This window comes from Staurois parvus, unplaced genomic scaffold (genome assembly GCF_062004578.1).
Source record: "Staurois parvus isolate SC_StPar_1 unplaced genomic scaffold, SC_StPar_1.0 ptg000142l, whole genome shotgun sequence".
Lineage (NCBI taxonomy): Eukaryota > Metazoa > Chordata > Amphibia > Anura > Ranidae > Staurois > Staurois parvus.
In genome coordinates this window covers 125,650-146,212 of record NW_028317938.1, presented here as the reverse complement: position 1 = coordinate 146,212, position 20,563 = coordinate 125,650, and the positions used below count along the sequence as shown (strand labels likewise).

At 42.2% G+C, this 20,563-nt stretch overlaps 1 protein-coding gene across 1 annotated transcript in view; it reads left to right on the top strand.

Moving 5' to 3' along the window:
• Positions 1-3,325: 3,325 nt before the first annotated feature.
• Positions 3,326-20,563, top strand: part of LOC149465150 (protein argonaute-3) — a 135,201-nt gene continuing 117,963 nt past the window's right edge. Inside the window, exon 1 of the mRNA XM_089673603.1 lies at positions 3,326-4,215. Within this exon, the coding sequence (XP_089529729.1) occupies positions 4,197-4,215 (19 nt within the window). The 5' untranslated portion in view covers positions 3,326-4,196. The remainder of the gene's footprint in view (positions 4,216-20,563) is intronic.

The window sequence follows — 20,563 nt, the reverse complement described above, 5'->3', positions numbered from 1 at the left end:
TGCCTGCTCCTGCGTTTGACCCGGATTGCCCTGACCATTCTACGGATTGACTTCCCTGCTGACCCTGCGTGTGACCCGACTACTCTTCGCCTACCGATTCTGTACCCCGCTTACCCTCACGGGCCCACGATCCGTTACTACCCTGCTGGGGCCGCCATCCTCTTCATATCTGGCTCTCCCGGTACCTGTCCCCAAAGGTCTCCTCAGCCACTGGTGGGCCTGCTCGGAGGTCGCGACCTGGCCCGGGACTGTTTCAAGTCCATCCCCACCATCAGGGGCCCTGGTGAAAGCACAGCCCGGGCTTAGACCCCACGCTCTGAGTAGGTCTGTCAGTTGGCAGCCTGAGGCACCACCTGGCGGATCATAACAGGCGTACACCTATAGCAAAGGCATTATTCAACTTTGGTCAGAGCAGAACAGTTTGTTTTTATCTACAGATACCCCTTACCTGCATAGGCTGTTTTTGGTAAAGGTGAACTAACCCTTTAAGACTATTTTCCCTTAGGATCAAATGTTAGAGAATGTTACATTCGCCCTGTGAAAAGCAACAAGCAGAGACTTATGTTACATAGTTAGTCTGGCTGGAAAAAGACACAAGTCCATTTAGTTCAACCATAAAAGGGAAGACAAAAAATATATAATCCTATACCCACAGTTGATCCAGAGGAAGGCAAAAAAAAACCCAGCAAAGCATGATCCAATTTATTTGAGCAGGGGTAAAAATATTCCTTCCTGATCCCTGAGAGGCAATCTGATATTCTCTGGATCAACTGTACCTATAAATGTTAGTATACAGCTATATTATGTGTATCGTATTTGGAGATTAAATCTCTTTTCCTCCAGACGTAAAGAGTGCCCCCTTGTCCTCTGTGATGACCTCAGGGTGAATAACTCTATACCAAGTTCACTATATGAACCACTGATGTATTTATACATGTTATCATATTCCCCCTTATGTATTATACATGGAGATCATATCCCCCCTTAATCTCCTCTTCTGAAGAGAGAATAAATGCAGTTCCTCTAATCTTTCCTCATAGCTGATCTCCTCCATGCCTCTTATCAGTTTGGTTGCCCTGCTCTGCACTTCTTCCAGTTCTCCAATATTCTTTTTGTGAATTGGTGCCCAAAACTGAACTGCATATTCCAGATGAGGTGTAAGGCTCCATTCACACCTACGAAGTTTGCTTTTTGTTTGTCTTGCAGTGCTTTTTGCAGTTCGTTTTGCGTTTTATGTATACACAATTTTGATACTTTTTTTATGCATTTTGACCGTGTTTTGTTCAAGTTTTTTTTTTTTTTAAAGTGGAATTTTTTTTTTGATCACCTGAATCTGTGATAATTAAGAGGTGTTTTCATTTACGAGATACTTATGCTCAACAAAATGCCTTTTGGAAGTTTGAAAAATTATGGAGAAATTGGATAGAATATTCATGCTCCACCTTAAAGTGTTACTAAACCCAGGACACTGCATTCACTATATCTGATCTCCCACAGTACACAGAACTTGGGAATGCAATTATTTTAGTAACTATACACTGCTAAATACCTTTTCTCATCAGCAGTTAGAGCAGTCTTGTGACTTCTATCAGTGTTCAGCCAAGCACTGGTTAAAGCTTGTAGGAGGAGTTTTCTTTCTGCTCTAGGTGAATGCAAAACCCCTGACCTCTGTCTGCACAGTGCTGATCACATGCATTCTTCCTAGAAAAAAAACCCTCTAGCAATACACACTAAACTGAGCATGTGCAGGAGGTCTACAGGTTCAATCTGTCTTATCAGCGTGGACATTTGAACAAGAGGAGAACCAGAAAAATCAGGATCAAACAGCCTTTTTACACAATGCAGAGGATTAACCACTTAGGTTCCACAGTGAGTATAACAAGCATGCTTTACTGCATATATAGACTGATTTTACTGTTGTGGGTTTAGTCTTGAGTCTACAGTAAAAAGTGGCAGTGTCCGTGGAGTGGGTTGGCCTGTCTTGATAATTTCTTTTGTATACTGTTGTTGATACAGTTTATTGATTGCCCCAGAATAATAGAATAAAATAATAATTTTATATATCTTTCTATTTTTTTTTTATTAGTACTTTTAGAATTCTTTGAACTTTTTGGAATACTGGTTGATCATGAATCAATTAACTGTTCATGGTATTGTCTTAAAGGATAAGTTCACCTTTAGGAACATGTTGCACCTGTTTTTAGGGTGGAACATGCAACCTGTTCCCAATCCTGGAGCCGCTGCCCCCCTCCCTCTATGACAGAAGTATGGGGAGAAGTTCTAGGTACTAGCTGTCACTTTTCAAAAACAGCACGGTCGTGTGGGGCTCCGCCCACACGGCTGCATCATTCATTCACTGTCCTCTGTGAGTGAATAGGCTACAGATCCCAACAGCCATAGCGGCTGTCAGCTTGCAGTCTTCAATGAACTACCACAGCTAGGGTTGCCACCTCATCGCTTTAAAACCAAACACATATTAATTACACAGGTTCTGAGGCTGATTTCATTCAGATAAGGCACTGAGTTTAATTACCACCCTAATCAGCCATAGAACCTGTGTAATGAATATGTGTTCGGCTTTAACCACTAGCCTACAGGGCACTTCTACTCCCTTCCTGCCCAGGCCAATTTTCAGCTTTCAGCGCTGTCACACTTTGAATGGCAATTGCGCGGTCATGCAACATTGTACCCATATGACATTTTTAGAGACAGAGCTTTCTTTTGTTGGTATTTAATCATCTCTGGGTTTTTGATTTTTTTTTTTGCTAAACAAACCGAAAACAACAAACATTTGAAAAAAAATAGTTTTTGCTTAGTTTCTGTTATAAAATGTTGTAAATAAGTTATTTTTTTCCACTGATGTGCGATAATGAGGCTGTAGTGATGGGCACTGATGAGCATTGACAGGCATCACTGAAGCAGTGTTTTGTTCCATGTAAAACTTAATAAAAACAAAAAGTGTTGACTTGACATAGACTGTGATTACCTTGCTTGTGTCCTAGCTCTAGGAAGCAGCTCACTTCTTTCAAAAACTCAGCTACCCAGAGACCCAGCCGCTCTCGCACATGCGCAGCGCAGCCTCCAGCTACTGGGGCTAGTGCGCACGCGCAGCCACAGCTCGTCCATGACGGTTGAGTGCGGGCATGTGCAGCAGTTGGCGTCATGTATCGGACACGCGCCTGACCAAGCCTCCTAAGTTTTCTGTAGACGGAAGTGACGCATAGTAGACACTTTAGTACCGGTAGGAAAGTGTTCCTGGCAGCGAAGAGGGGTTTTTTTTTGACGCTATGTCCGGTTTCCGGGGGAGGGGGTTTGGGGGTGGGAACCGTCAGGGTCTAACTCCTCCTCAGTTGTGAAGGAAGCTGGAGCACCAGGCGCTGCCGGCGGCTTATGTTCCATCACCGACAGTGAAGTGAAGCTCACGAGCTGACGTGGAACCAAAGCGGATCCTTCACAGGGCTCCGTGGACGCCGTCTTCACTCTCTGATAGAGGACCGCCATCAGCAAGCGACGGCCAATCACAGCTCGGCTCCTCTTACTCCGCTCAGGTGGTGGAAGAGAAAAGCAGCCAATCACGGTTCGACTTTCATCCTGACTCCTAATTGCCACAGCTGGTTGGAATCGAGAACTGGTAAAACTATCTACCAATAGCCTGGGAGAGTGCAGGAGCGAGGAGCCGGGGGCGGGATCATTGGACAGCCAATCAACGGCCGATATTCCTGTCACAGCACAGCTGGGGAGAGATGAGGACCAGGAGGTGACTCAGCCATCTCCAAGGCAACGGGCCAGTCAGCTGCTAGACCTTCTCTCCCCCCCACCACACCCTCATTCCAGCCAATTACTGCTCTTTCCACCTTACATCTTGTAGTACAGGTGTGACTAAAAGTCCACCAATCAGAGGACTTCTCAGCTATTCCGAGTGAAGACTAGGAAACACCAGCCAATCAGAAGAGAGATTTCCAAACTACTGTGTAGCCAATCCGCTATCTTTCCAGTGCCTGTGTTTTAGAGCAGGAGTGCCATTTTGTACAGTGAAATCCCAGGAACCCACTTGAGTAGGCATATTTCCCTAAGTGCCGGGGGACCAATAAAAGCCAAGCGCCAGAAAGGCCAGTGGAGCAAGGCTCTTCCAGTCCTTCTCCCCACCCCAGACTGGGCTCCGCAGATTCAGGACAGCAAGACACTGACCTCCATGAATGGAAATCGGCACCACAGGTACCATTGGTATATCCGCTACTGGTAATCTAGTTTTGGAATGATTTCATGAGTACTAGTTTGGCAGCTTTGTAAGATCTCAACTATATATTCTAACTAAGAGCTTTGTATTATCAGATTTAGAATATGCTTTTGAGATCATCTACTCTGGAACTTTTCAAGGTAGAAATCTGGGAACTGTCATTTCTGGGACATTTAGAGAGGGTCAGAGGTCAGCTGAAGTTGGACAGTTGTTAACTTGTTAGCCACCAGATCGCACACACGTCACCTTCTGTGCATTGTGTGAGGTAAGGTGGCTGGACAGATTTTCTTCTTTTCATACACTAAACTTATTTGTTCTATAAAGTATTCCAAAGTTGTTTACAAATTATGGAAAATGTACTGTACAAAAAATATACAGTAAAAAGGCAAAGTGAAGTGACTGGTTTCAGGCGATACGCAGAGATGAAACAAATCCTCTTACATAAGTTATACCTGTTAATCTGTAGCCCTCTCCTGTCTACATCTGTTCAAAGTCCAGAATTTATAAAGCTTGTCTGAGCTTTCAAAAAACAGGGCAGTGAGGTGAAGATAGCTGATTGGAGAGAAGGGACACACCCCTTCACACAGCACTGAGGAACAGAGCTGAGGCTGTCAATCACAGGCTGTGTGCTGGAGATCCCTCTCCATGCCCTTTACCTCTCGGTGTCTGGAAAACGTGGGCTGATAGTGGAAGAATAAAGCAGCTGACAGAAATGACACTTGGGGCCAGTTCACACCACATTTTTTATTTTTTCCTCTCCATCAAAAACTGATGGATAACAGTGTTAATTTTGTTGATGAAAGTATTTTCATCCTAATTTTTAGCAGAGGCATATTTTCAGTGACGTAAACTAGACGAAAATTAATTAGAACTTTTGTCAGTTTACAAAAATCAATACCAATTTCCTTCAATAAAGGGAACTAAAATGTGAGGGAGGGACTTTATATAGTAAGGAAAGGGAGAGAGAGACGCCAGGACGCCAATAGTGCAGAGAGAATTTATTCACTTACAAGCTTCAGTGTGAAACAGGCAAATAATTAGCTCAATGTGAAGCCATCAGTAGTAATAGACCCAACTAGAGCTGCTGGGATCATGGAGAGGCAGTAGATACAAGTGATTAGATCCAGAGAAGCTGCCAGATGCCATGGGAGCCTCAGAAGAATTGTCAGATGAAGCTGTCAAAAGCCTGGGTGCTAGTAGCCAATCAGGAACTATTTCAGAGGCAAAAGCACACCTTCATCAGCTGATATAGGAGGCATGGTTGTGCCTCCTGAAATGGTTCCTGATTGGCTACTAGCACACAGGCTTTTGACAGCTCATTGGACAGTTTTTCTGAGGTTCCTGTGGCGGCTCTCTGACGGCTTCTTTGGATCTTATCACCGGCATCTACTGCCTCTCCATGATCCCAGCAGCTCCAGTTGGGGCTATTACCACTACTCCAAAATAAAAAAAACACTGTGCTTGAGCTCAATAAAATAGGAAATAAACCGGTGGAAAAGCAGCCAGCACTATAAGCTGAGATACCACAGCTCCAATTGAATTATATATAAAGTGCAGCGTTAAAACATCCAAATCCTATGAAATGACATACCACATAGTGGATGATATTACCACTACTTCACATTGAGCTAATTCTATGCCTGTTGCACACTGAAGCTTTGAGTGCATTAACATTATCTTTGTTGGTTAACATAGACCACCCCATACACTATCCAATTTCGATTGCACAGGTTCAGTTTAGATTTTTAGCAAGAGAAGCACTGATTCTTGCGTCCCTTTTTTTTTTTTTTTTTTTTTTTAAGTTGCACTTTTGTTTGTCAAAAAATCAATATCCTTATAACGAAACTTGGTTTTATTTATAAAGACGTTGTATATTACAACGGCTAAATCTGTGTCTGTAGTGCATGTACAAAAACCTTAAAGTGGTTGTAAAGGCTGAAGGTGTTTTCACACCTGTGTGCAGCAGCTCCCCCATCCCCCTCAGTACTTACCTGATCCTCATCACGATTCAGCGATGTAAATGACAACCTCGGCTGTCCCTGGTTTCTGCTTCCTCATTAGCTGAGACAGCAAGCAGGAGCCATTGACCCCCGCTGCTGTCAATCACAGCCAGTCAGCCAATGAGGAGAGAGGGGGCGGGGCCAAGCCACAGCTCTGTGTGTGAATGGACACACGGAGTAGCGGGTGCTCCCATAGCAAGCTGCTTGGTATGGGGGCACCCAACAGACAGGAGGAGCCAAGATAGCCTGTGGGGGACCCGAGAAGAGGAGGATCCAGGCTGCTATGTGCAAAACCACTACACACAGCAGGTAATTATAGACACGTTTTCTATTTTACAAAGAAAAAAATGAACCTTTAGAATCGCTTTAATACCAAAAATAACATGTTATTAGATTTTTACTCCAAGAGTACATGACTTTGGAAATTCTAGAGAAACACTTAAAAAATGCATTACAATTTAACTAAACCCATTAGATTTTAGTTGACTAAATATGACTAATACTAAAACAATTCAGATTACTAAAATACGACTAAAACTAAAATAGCATTTTAGTCAAAAGACTGACTAAATTGAAATTCGATGTCAAAATTAAAACTGATTTGTAGTTGGTTATATGATTTCCAATGGCATCGTTAACACCAGTGCAGTCAGTCCCAGTGCATTTCTGTTCCAGAAAAAAAAAAAGTAGAACATGCTGCGTTTTTCACTGTACTCGAATGTGGTAAAATGCACCAGAATGCGCATGTCCTCATTTAATGGGAAGAAAAAGAGGGGGGGGAGCTCTGGAACGCAGCAAAAAGGCATCAAAATGCAGCAAAAACACGCATGCAGAAAAGCATCCAGACTGCATTTCTATGGTGTGAACTGGCCTCCCGTGAACCTGAGACAAGTACACACTATAAAGAGATATGCTTTGTTAATATTTCATGTCTGAGGTTTACAACCACTTTAACAACAGTGCTGGTTATGGTTAAATGCTAAGGTCACCTTTAGCATGGGTGCCATGGCAGGCTCCTGCACGCTCTCCCTCCAGCTTTTTCCCTGTACCTCTGTACGGGCTTCCAGTTACAAAGCTGGAGGAAGAGTAATTGGGCTATGAGGGCACTCATCAGCTCCCTTGTAGTCCACTGAGAACTATAACCTGTACGCCACAGTGGAGGATAGGACTTGTAGTTTAAAATGTGGGTGTGGGAAGAGGATTCCCCTGCTGTCAAGGGGATGCTTAATAATAAAATGTTACACCCCAAGTACAAATGTAAGGAAAGGTGAACTTATCCTTTTAAGGTAGATCTAAAGCCAAAACTTAATAGGGGCTGAAACAACTAATCGGCATAATCAATTATGAAAATATTTGTCAACTATTTTCAAAATCGATTAGTTGGTCAGTCGATTAGTTGGCCTGCATACAGAATGCATTATTTGTTTACATATCAGAAATCAGTACAGCACACATACAGCTCAATACACCATTCATATATGTCAGTAAGTGCCTGAGACCTTGGAAATGTGAATGTGTGAGGAGCAACGCCTCATGGGACATATAGTCCTGGGCAGAAGGAAGTGATCTAAAGTGATTTTAAAGGCAGAGGTTTTTTTTTTTAACCTTGCTATAGGGGCACTCTATACTATATTTTGCGGCATGCTAAAGGAGCACTCTGAAGGCATGAGGAGCCAGAAGCGCTGGTGGGGGATCCCCAAACAGGAGAATCAGGTCTGCCCTGTGCAAAACCATTGCGCAGTGCAGGTAAGTATGACCAGCTTTTAAAAAAAAAAAAAAAAGTTTACAATCACTTTAAGGGCTCTTTGCAGGGAAGATCAGTACCCAGAGGAAGGTGGGGGCTGATAGACTGGAGGTAATATAAGGCATTACAATTAAATTTAAAGTATGTTTACCAGTATGCTGCATTATATTTAAAATTATACCCATGCTGAAAATTCTCAGCCTTTAGTACTACTTTAATATAAAAGTTTTAAAGATTTGTTTCCCCCTCCACCCTTCATATAGCTTCATGGCTCATAGTTAAAATACCCTGTATATCCTACTTCTGGGTATAGTTTGTATATGTATATATAATTTCACTGTTTTACAGTATAAATTCCTTAAACTAGTGATTATTTGCTATTTTTGTACTATAAAGGGAAATTTTTGTTTTATAACCCCATTATGACAGGGGATATAAAAAAAAAAGCCTGCTGCTGTTACTATATGTCTTATGTTGGCCATACACTTATTGATTTTTGGAGGAGAATATGATTACAAAACATTTTTGTACATTCGATGAATGGACGATTGTCGTTCAAAAATTCTACTTTTAACGTTTTAATTTTAAAATTAATGTAATTTCTGAACGAACACCACATGCACCGTCCGAAAATTTGTTCAATTGAGAAGTTTTCTATTCTGCTCCTTTGAATTTTTCCATCACTGTGGTAGAGCAACGAACTTCAAATTGACCCCACTTACGGTTAGAATATTGAACGAACATTCTTACAATGGAAAGAGTGTGATATGTACCATATTCAACTTCCAATAGTATATACAGTGTGTATCTCTTCTGTTTGTTATTCTCAGATTGGATGGTTTGTTCCCTAACCATGTAGATGGTTATTTATATTCACATACAGATATTCAAGAAAAAATTGTCTTTTCTTCTTTTTTTTTTTTTTGTTTTTGTTTTAAACTTTACATATTAACTAAATTACACACCAAACCTTTTTTGAGGTCTTTATCCGATGCAATAATCGGCCAACTAATGTATTATTCTTATAGTTTTGCAAGCGCTAGCAGTTTAAGCAGCGTTTTACAACATAACGGCAGACATTACAATTGAATACAGGTGGAATCAGAGGGCTCTGCTCGTTAGAGATTACAGTCTAAGAAGGAGATACAAGAGGTAATAACTGGGGGGGTGGACTGATGAGGAAGATACATAAACATTTGTTAGGTAGGGGCAGGATAGGCCTCTTTGAAGAGATGAGTTTTCAGTGATCGGTCTAAAAGTGGACAGTAGGAGATAGTCGGACACATTGGGGAAGGGAGTTGCAGAGGATGTGAGAGACTCAGGAGAAGTCCTGGAGTTGAGCATGGGAGGAAGTGACAAGGGAGCTAGAGAGCAGGAGGTCTTGGGAGGAATGAAGAGAACGATTTGGTTGGTATTTTGAGACTAGGATAGTGATGTAGCTGGGGGCTGAGTTGTGGATGGCTTTGTAAGTTGTTGTAGGTATCTTGAATTTAATTTTTTGGGCAATCGGAAACCAGTGGAGAGATTGACAGTTAATTGTTGGTAAGATGGATGAGCCTGGCAGCAGCATTCATTATGGACTGAAAGGGGGATAGCCTATGTAAAGGTAAGTCATTGGGTAGGGAGGTGTAGTAGTCAATGCAGGAGATGATCAGGGAATGAGTTAGAAGCTTTGTGATGTCATTGGTTAGGGAAGGGTATACATTGGAGATGTTGCAAGGTTGAGGCGGCAAGCTTTGGACACTGATTGTATATGGGGCCGAAAGGATAGTTCAAAGTCCAGGATTACACCTAGAACCCTGGCTTGCAGGGATGGGTTGATTGTTGAGCCATTCATCTTGATGGAGAAGTGAGGGGAAGGGGCACGTGGGGGAGAAAATATTATGATCTCGGTTTTGGATAGATTGGTTTTCAGGAAGTGGTTTGACATCCAGGTTGATATGTCTATTAGTAGATCAGTGAAGCTTGAGGAGGCTGAGGGATAGATTTGGGTGTCATCAGCATAGAGATGGTATTAAAAGTCATGGGAGGCAATCAACTGACCCAGGGAGGAGGTGTAAAATAGGAGAGGTCCCAGAAAAGAACCTTGGGGAACCCCAAAGGAGAAAGGAAGAGATATAATTGTAAGTGACACTGAAGATGTGGTGGGATAGGTAGGATGAGAACCAAGGAAGAGCACAGTCACGAAGACCAGAAGAGTGGAGTTGTTTTTTGTTTTTTTTTGTTTTTTTTTGAGAGAGAGTGGTCCACTGTGTCAAAGGCAGCAGAGAGGTCCAGGAGTAGGAGTACAGAATGGTGTCCTTTTGGTTTTAGCCATTAGTAGGTCATTTGTTAGTTTAATGAAAGCAGTTTCCGTGGAGTGTTGTGGGAGAAATCTGGACTGACAGGCATCAAGAAGGTTGTTCTCAGTGAGATAGTCGCTCAGTTGGTTGTAGACCAGGCGTTCAAGGGGTTTAGAGGAAAGGAGTTTAGAGGAAAAGGGGAGTAAGGAGATGGGTCACAGGTTAAGATTGGCGGGGTCTAGTGAGGGGTGTGACTATGGGGGTGACTAGTGCATGTTTTAGAGAGTTGGGGAAGATGCCAGAAGAAAGGGAGAGATTGTTGGATAGAGCCAGAGGGTGACTGTAGCATTTACGACGGAACAGGGTCCAGTGGACAGGTGGTTAGGTGGGCGTTAGAAAAATGTTTAGCAACCTCGTCTATAGTAGTGGGGTTGAATGAGGGAAGTAGTGATTGTACCTGTGAACATGGAGTGTTAAGTGGTGGAGCTATTTGCGCATTGGAGATCTCCTCACGAATTGTATCAATCTTCTTTTTGAAGTGATTGGCCATCTCCTGGGCAGTTAGTGAGTTAGCGGGTGGAGACAGTGGAGGATGAAGAAGAAAGCTGAAGTTAGAGAAGAGTTGACGGGGACTGGATGAGAAGGTGTTAAATGAGAGTGATGAAATAGGTCTGCTTGGCAGTGTGGAGGCAGGAATAGTATTTATGGTGGGCAAATTTATATAGGTTGAAATCTTTCTGAGACTTAGTCTTCCATCACTGTCGCTCAAGAGTGTGGCTACCTTGTTTGAGACAAACAAGTGTCCTTTGTTTGCCAAGGTTGTAGAGATCGGGGCCTGGTTGTGTGTGTATGTGTAGTGAGGGGGGAGAGCTTATCTAGGGAGGATGACAGTGTGCTTTTGCAGACAGCAGTGGCTAGATTGGGGCAGGACATGGTTGAGATTTTATCATGGAGGTGGTTAGTAGCAGAGTAGAGAAGAGAAGGGTTAAGGTGGCGAAGATTTCTATGGGTAACTGTTAGGCTGGAGGGAGATGAGGTGGAAGACCGGGAGAGAGTGAAACTAATAAGGTGGTGATCAGAGAGTGGGAGAGGATTGTTGGAAAGGTTGCATAATGGTTAGTTGCAGCCCTGAAACCTATCCTTTGTTAATTTTGGAAAACCATGTGTGTCTCATTAGGGAGATTTCCCTTCACTTACTTTTCTGTAGGCTGGAGAGAACGTTGGAGGATATCTTTCTAATATGGAAGGAAAATCCCCTTTTAGAGAGTTGTTATAGGAACAGTTGTCACCACTGGAAAATTTCCCCTCTATTCCTGTTCTGGTGCCAACTCTAATGTTTTATTCCCGCTTTCATTCCTGACGACACGCTCCCTAACAGGGACAACGCAATAATAGAGTGGTTCTAACCCGTCACCATTCTAACCAAATCTAAAAAATAATGGGGGTTGTTTACAAAGGCTGGAGAGTGCAAACTCTGGTGCAACTCTGCATAGAAACCAATCAGCTTCCAGGTTTTACTGCCACAGCTTAATTAAACAAGTTAAAGTTAGAAGCTGAATATCTACCATACACAGCTGCACTAGATTCTAAGTGCGCCAGTTTTAGTAAATCTCCAGCATTGTTTTCCTGTTCTATTTTGTCAGTTTCTTTTTGTATTCTTGTCACCTGAGAATTTTTTTCTTTACTATTTTGTCTTTTTGACACCAGAATAAGAACTTAGTAATACAAGTAATACAGTGCCTTGCAAAAGTATTCATACCCTTTTAAATGTTCCACATTTTGTCATGTTACAAGCAAAAACGTAAATGTATTTTATTGGGATTTTATGTGATAGACCAACACAAAGTGGCACATAATTGTGAAGTGGAAGGAAAATGTTAATGGTTTTCAAAATGTTTTACAAATACATATCTGAAAAGTGTGGTGTGCATTTGTATTCAGCCCCCCCCGAGTCAGTACTTTGTAGAACCACCTGTTGCTGCAATTACAGCTGCAAGTCTTTTTGGGGATGTCTCTACCAGCGTTGCACATCTAGAGAGTGAAATTTTTGCCCATTCTTCTTTGCAAAGTAGCTCAAGCTCTGTCAGATTGGAAGGAGAGCGTCTCTGAACAGAAATTTTCAAGTCTTGCCACAGATTTTCAATTGGATTTAGGTCTGGACTTTGACTGGGCCATTCTAACATATGAATATGCTTTGATCTAAGCCATTCCATTGTAGCTCTGGCTGTATGTTTAGGGTCAATGTCCTGCTGGAAGGTGAACCTTCGCCCCAGTCTCAAATCTTTTGCAGACTTTAACAGGTTTTCTGTTAGGTTTACCCTTTATTTGGCTCCATCCATCTTCCCATCAACTCTAACAAGCTTCCCTGTCCCTGCTGAAGAAAAGTGTCCCCACAACATCACACTGCCACCACCATGTTTCACTGTGGGGATGGTGTGTTCAGGGTGAAGTGCAGTTAGCGTTTTGCTTTTAGGCCAAAAAGTTCAATTTTGATCTTCTCTGACCAGAGCACCTTCTTCCACATGTTTGCTGTGTCCCCCACATGGCTTCTTGCAAACTGCAAACGGGACTTCTTATGCTTTCTTTCAACAATGGCTTTCTTCATGCCACTCTTCCATAAAGGTCAGATTTGTGGAGTGCACGACTAATAGTTGTCCTGTGGACAGATTCTCCCACCTGAGCTGTGGATCTCTGCAGCTCCTCAAGAGTTACCATGGGCCTCTTGGCTGCTGCTCTCATTAATGCTCTCCTTGCTCGGCCTGTCATTTTAGGTGGGTGGTCATGTCTTGGTAGGTTTGCAGTTGTGCCATACGCTTTCCATTTTCGAATGATGGATTGAACAGTGCTCCATGAGACATTCAAAGCTTGGGATATTATTTTAAAACCTAACCTTGCTTTAAACTTCTCTGCAACTTTATACCTGACCTGTCCTTTGTGTTCCTTGGCCTTCATGATGCTGTTTGTTCACCAGTGTTCTCTAACAAACCTCTGAGGGCTTCACAGAACATCTGTATTTATACAGAGACTAAATTACACACAGGTGGACTCTACTAATTAGGTGACTTCTGAAGGAAATTGGTTCCACTAGATTTTAGTTAGGGGTATCAGAGTAAAGGGGGCTGAATATAAATGCACACCATACTTTTCAGATATTTATTTGTAAAAAATTTTAAACCCATTTATCATTTTCCTTCCACTTCACAATTATGTGCCACTTTGTGTTGGTCTATCACATAAAATCCCAATAAAATACATTTACGTTTTTAGGCTGTAACATAACAGGGGTATAAATACTTTTTCAAGGTATTGTAAATAGAAAGGGTCCTAAAAATCAGGCAGAAACAAAAATGCATGCTGGCACACCTATCAACACATGTGCTATGATGTGAATAAGCCTCAAAAGTGTGCCAACAGAGACTCTAACCCTTCACTTCTTATATCAATCCAACTTTGGCTGGAGACGGGCTTTAACAGTTTGTATGTATACATTGAGTTTCTCAATGTAAAAACGCTGCGTTACACATTTGTAAAAAACAAAACAAAAACCAAACGGGTACAGCAGGGCTACTTTCCTTATATGTTGTAACACTAATGGTCTTTCTGCTAAATGCATGTCAAAGTGTAAACAAGTATGGATACCTTATAGCTAGCTCTAGAACTTTTTTTTGTTCAGGAATTTGTAAAGCACACCTACTGTAACAAAAGCCTAAGGCCCTTTTCACACGGGCGATCCGATCCAGTTTGCCTGTTGGTTTTTTTAGGTGGACCTGATCGGAAGGTCCATGCATTCTTATGGACAGGCGGGTGTAATCATGCTTGAGTCCATTTTACACTTGCCTACCTCCGGGTCCGATCTGGTCCGCTAAAAAAATAGAAGGGGTTCCATCTACTTCTGTTTAGGTGGATCATAGGGTAGTCTGATGTAATTGGACAGCGGAGTCGGTTTATTCCCAGCCACCCATAGAGCATAGTGGGCTTTGTCCGTGTCCACGCTGCAGAAATTGAGCTGAAACTGATGTGACATCTGTCCCACTCTGCTCCAATTGGCAAGGAATCTGTGAGTTGATGCCCTGCTGAATGAAATCTGCCCATGTGAAAGGGTCCTAAAGGTTTTTCTTTTTTTTTTTTTTTTTTGAATAGAGAAGGAAAAGGGTTAGCACTCCTGCTGCTAACCCAACCGCCCAACCCCCCCCCCCTCTTTTTTTTTTTTTTTTGTGTTATGGGTAACTGCTATGGTGGTTCGACCTGGTGGCCATTCAGTTCGATCTGGTGGCCATTTTCAGCAAGATGAGATTGGATGTTGAATTTGTATCACAGGCACCTGGGACATGTAGTTCCAGGCACCAGGCAGGTCTTTTTTTTCCAACCTGTTGGGCAAGCAGCAGGGCTCACCTGTCTGCCGATTGCCTCCACACCATGCCATTACATTCAGTGGAGCACAGGGGAGACATGCAGGGTCTTATGGTCTTTTAGACCCTGGATATCTCAATACAAAGAACCTGTCAGCAAAAACCATCACATAGGGGTGATATATTTCCATCGTCATATGTGATGGGGGGGAGGGTTTTTTTCTTTATTGTAAAAAATGAAAGTTACACCCAAGCACATAACATTTCCCCCCCCCCAAGTTGAGGCCCCCCCCACATATATACGCATGTTCAAACGTAAAAGCACATGCTGGGGCATTTACGCATGAAAACGTTGATACACGTTACATATAGGGCATTTACGCTAGGATGAGTGCAATAATTCTAGCACAAGAGCGCCTCCATAACACTATACTGATGAGCTATAAGGGGCTTTAAAAGTGTTGCCTATAGAAAATACAGGGTACTGAAGTCCGTCGCCATTTCATGGGTGCACGCAAATTTAAGGTTTGACATGTTGGGTATCTATTTACTCATCGTTTATATTTTATAAAAAATAGGATAATTTAATGCTTTTTTTTGTGCGCTCAAATTAACTGAAAATTTTACTGAAACTTTGCGGTAATATTATGTGGCATAAAAAATTGGAACTACTATTATTTTATTCTCTAGGGTGCTTGCTTTCAGAAAATATGTGTGGGGGGTTTTATGTAATCTTCAGGCCTAAAATGATATTTTTAAAATTGTGCAAAAAATGCAAAAACTGCTCTGGCAGAGAAAGGGATAAAGGATAAGCCTGACATGCCCCTTACCTGACAAGCACCCAATCAGTGCTCATTATACTGCAAGGTCTCTCCCATCCCTGCTAGTCCCTGGGTGCGGCGCTGGAGACAGGCGGGGGGGGGGGAGCAGGAGATAAACAGCGCAATGTTAACAATATTATATGTTTAAGTCGCCATAAAGCTCCTTTTGTTTTTAAAAGCCCCAGACATACCTAAAATTGCCTCCGATTTAAATACAGTTTTGGTTAAATTGTATTTTTTTTTTTTTTTATCTGGTCAAGTAGATTGGAACACTGATTTAGTCCCTGGACAAGTAGTTTTTTAAAAAATGTCCACACCCCTGTGAAAAGTAATGCACATTAGAAAAGCTAAAAACTGCTTTAGAAATGCTGGACAAAAAACACTAATGTTTTAGTGGTTTTTGCAGTGTTTAGCCTAGTGTGTAAGCTGTTTGGTAGCTTCAGTGTTAAGGAGGGGCCGCTGTTGTTAAAGAGGGCTGGGAAGCTGGCCACTGCATCCTTAATGGATGTTAGTGGGGTTACCCTCTGACCGCTAAATGTGTAAAAATGTTTTTTTTAAAACCCCCAAAAAAACAAAAACATTGGCAGCAATAAAAAAAAGTGAAAGAGAGGCGTGAGGGTCCCCCCAATCCATACCAGGCTCTGTGGGTCTGGTATGGATTTTAAGGGGAACCCCATGCCAAAATTGGGGAAGAAATAAAAAAAAGTGTGGAGCCCTCCCAAAATTAATATCAGACCCACATCTGAGCATTCAGCCTGGAAGGTCAGGAAAGGGAGAGAGGAGACCATGCCCCTTTGTGATGTCACCGACCCAGCATGCCCCATGTCAGTGATGTCACAAGAGGCAGGGTCTCCTCCTTTTCGGGTTGATGGTAGTGGTCTAATTACTGATGGATCTAGGGGACTTTTATAATAAAGGACTTGTCAAAGACTTGTGTTTTTATTTACTTTTTACACTTTTATGGCCAGGGTTGTGGTTAAGAGGCCCTTGTCCTCATCAACATGTTGAGAGCATGTGGCCTGGTATGGTATGGGCAGGGTTGTAGGGTTCCTGACCTGCCAGGCTGCATGCTTGGATGTTGGTCTGGTATGGATTTTGGGGGGACCCCACACTCTTTAATTTTAGCGTGGGGTTCCATAGGGCCTGGTAAGGATTGGGGGGACCCCCACACCACTTTTTCACAATTTTTTTTATCTCCGGTAAAGGTGTTTTTTTTTACATTCAGCTGTCAGCCTGCTGACAGCTGACGACTCTATCTATTAAGGATGCTGCAGCCAGCTTCCCTGCCATCTCGCTAACAACCAGTGAAAAAATGCTGGGCACTGGCGTTTAGGAGAATTTTGTAAAGTTTAGGAGCGGTCAGTGTTTTTTCTGCCAAAACGCTGCTGCTCCAGAATGCACTGGCAGAGGGTTTTTTTTTTCTGCCACTAAACTCTCCTGTCAAAAAAAAAAAAAAATGTTTGATTCATGTAAAAGCTGACTTTACATTAAAATGCATTTATTTGTGTTTAAAAAAAAAAAAGTTACTTATGCTACACACTGACTTTATTGCATAATATGTGAGTGAGGATCCCTAATCTGAGAATGCACTGAAGAACTGTGCAGAAGTGCATCCTTGCAAGATTTGGCATCCTCAACTTTCCCAAAGTCTCATCAGTAGGCCGAGTGATGTCTCTGATGCACAGACAAGGAAATTAGGGTGTAAGGCAAGTATATTTGTAGTTTTTATCCTGGAGTATCGTTTTTTATTCCTAGTGGTTTTACATGGAGGGTAGACACTGCTATAGAGAAATGTGCTAGGTTTATTTATCTTTTTATTTGTTTCTGCAGAAAAAAGGTTACAAAACCGGGCCTCTGGGCATTCCCTGGCTCAACACAACACAGTCAAAACAGATACAGGAAAAAAATTAACTAGCAGTGCAGTGCTAGGTTTATTTTAAAAATGACATTTTCCATTCAGGGTAAGAACGACCTTCCTTCCCAAACTGATATTCCTCTTTCCTACCACTCTTTTTTTTTTTTTTTTTTTTTTTTTTTTTTTGAAAGTCCAAGCATTTTATGGGCTCTTTGTCAGCGCTTGCAGAGCTCCCCCATACCCAAAAGGAATGGGTATTTACCTAATGCTCCAATTGAGCAGCATGGAAGTGCAGTAAAGGGGAATATGAGCAGGTGGTGCTAGGGTTTGTGCTTGTAAGAGGACCTGTTACTTTGCCTTGAATGAAAGGCTTTTGTATTTTCTTTAACTAACTTTTTTTCACCAAATTATTTACATTTTAAACTGTTCATATGAAACTTTTTTTCTGTGTTTTTTTGTTTTTGTTCAGTCATGTATTTTTTCATTTTGTGTAAAAAAAAAAAAAAAAAAAAAAAAAAAAAAAAAAATCCCTCCATAATTCAAAACTAAAAAGAATCATATTTTTGTGCTATAAAGAAAAAATATAAACAATGACTAGTAAATTTGCATTGGATTACAACATACAGTATTATTATTAAAGTTTTTCTAAGGGCTGAAAGTTGTTCCTACCTTAATGCCTTCTCTGCATATAAGCAGGGGTGGACTGACCATTCGAGCACTCGGGCACTGCCGGAGGGCCCGAGGTCAGTAGGAGGCCCCATGAAATGCCCAGGTACCTTTTTTTTTATAGGCTTTTTTGGAGTGTGGCCCCATGATCCCCTTTTGCCCAGGGGCCCCATGAGTTGTCAGTCCGCCCCTGCATATAAGGTAAAAAAACCTTCTGCATGTAGCCCACCTTATACTTGCCTGAACCTGATCTCAATCCAGTGCTGATCCAGAGAGCAGTGGTTCTCTCTGCTCTCTCCCTTCTCATTGGCTCCCGCTGTTGTCAATGATGGGAGGCGGGGCCAAACCACGCTCTGTGTATGTATGGACTCACAGCTGGCTTAGGAACGAGCAGCGGCCCATTAAGGGGGTCGGGGGGGGACGGGACTAGGAACACTGGTGGGGGACCTGAGATAAGGAGGAGAAGAATCAGGGCTGCTCTGTTCAAAACCATTGCACAGAGCTGGTAAGTAGAACATGTTTGTTATTTAAAAAAAAAAAATATTCACAATCCCTTTAAATTCTTACACTGCTGTGATATGAATTAAATGGGATAGTACCATAATACAGAGAGCACTGGGACTGGAACACAGTCTGATGACCATCATCCTGGACCTGTCCCAGGCTGTTGTTGAACAGTGAAATTAGAAACAGCACAATGATGAGCTCATCACTTTGTCACTCTGCCTACTTTTCCTTCTCTTCCTATCAGCATTCTTCTTGTCATCACTTGACCTAGTGGCTTCTTGTACTGCTTTTGCCTCTTGATTTGCAGCCTTGATGTACAGGCACTACAGGAAGTTGGTAATGTGTCAAATTTAGGTACTTACACTGTTTGCATTTAAAAGATAAGTTTAAGGTGATGCTAAACTCTCTGGTTAAAAGAATTCTACTTCATTATGAATTCTTAACTCTAAAATGTACCTTTTTTCTGATGTGATCCGACTTCCTGTTAGAGGGTGGCTATGTATACAGTGCATAGAACATAGAACAGTTCTCGTTCTAAACAAACGGCAGTGAGGAGAAAAAAGAGAGGTTAAGAAGCCCACAAAAGACAATACAAGCAGGCAGAAAATTGCAGTAAGAAACACTTTAGAAATAGAAAAAAAAAAAAAAAAATAAAAATAGATTACAGGGCCATTAAAGCCCTACTTCGGTCCCCACAGCTCCTGCACCCCTGCATTCTAGCTATTTAGGGTCCACACGTCACCAAGACCAGAGCAGGATCCATAGCTGTGTTCTTGGGCGTGAGGATACCAAGGGATAGTCCGCCACCTGACCATGGGGGGAAAGGAAGATCAGGTAGGTAAAACTGTTTCTCCTCTCCTCTGGGCAAAACAAGCTTGCAGTGCGGGCACAGTCCTACTGTAAAAAGGTCATTTTGTTTTTCTGCACAAAGTAGTTTTTAAGTAGTGAATGCGTATGGTTTCTTTTTTGAGAATAAGGATATCATGCATTGTCACTTTACTTATGTATTAAAGTGATGTTTAATCCAAAGGGGCCAAACCTCACAACCTAAAGGACCTAAGGTGATATTAAAAGCAATTTTTTAAAAATAATCACAAACGTATCATACTTTAATGCTCTGTGCAGTAATTTTGCACAGAGCAGCCCCGATCCTCTTTTTCTCGTGCGCTCCTGCTATCACTCCTGGCTCCTTCTTCTTGACCAGTGCCCTCAATAGCAAGATGCTTGCTATGGGGGCACTGGTGTGTGCTTGCTCCTGAGCCCCACTCTATCCATTGGACACACAGAGCTGTGGCTCGGCCCCACCCCCTACTCCTCATTGGCTCACTGGCTGTGATTGACTGCAGTGGGAGCCAATGAAGAGAGAGAGACCCGGGACAGCCGAGGCTCCCGTGCACATCACTGGATCGAGAGGGGTTTCAGGAGAGTATTAGGGGGGCCATGGGGGGGAACAGCACACATGTTTTTCCCTTCATTCTTAGATTCCATGAAGGTGAAAAAAACTTTTAGACTTTACACCACTATAATAGTTACAGAGTTGCATTAATATGTGTCTCTTATATCTGCCTGGACTTCAGCTTTAAGTCAAAAACAGTGTAACTTTAATTTCTCGTGTAATAATTCTTTAACTAGATGCCAGTATGTTAGGATGTCCATAAGCAACTCGCCTCTTATCAAGTACCCTGCTTGGAAGATGGAGCCCTTGTGTTTATGACAGATGGTGCAGGGTCTTGTTATTAGGCAGGAACTTGGAGTTGGAGTATTCAGGTATCAAGTAGATATAGGTGAACAAAAACAAAGCAGGTTGGTGACTAGGAATCAGTCAGTGGCTTTGCAGGAATTTGGAGGCTTTAGGAAGCAGTGTACTGGACACAGGATGCAGAAAGAAGGTATTGTAAGATGGAATTGGGTACAGGATATATAGGAAACACCACAGCTCAGAAACCCTGGGAAATGATTTGCAAGGGCATCTTGCTAAAGTTGAGTACATATTATTTATATAACATTTAGGAAAGTTGTCCACATGTGTTACCTGGGAGGTCCCAAGAGAGTAGTATTAACTAAAACCACTAGATGGCACAGGTGCACACCTGTGAAACACT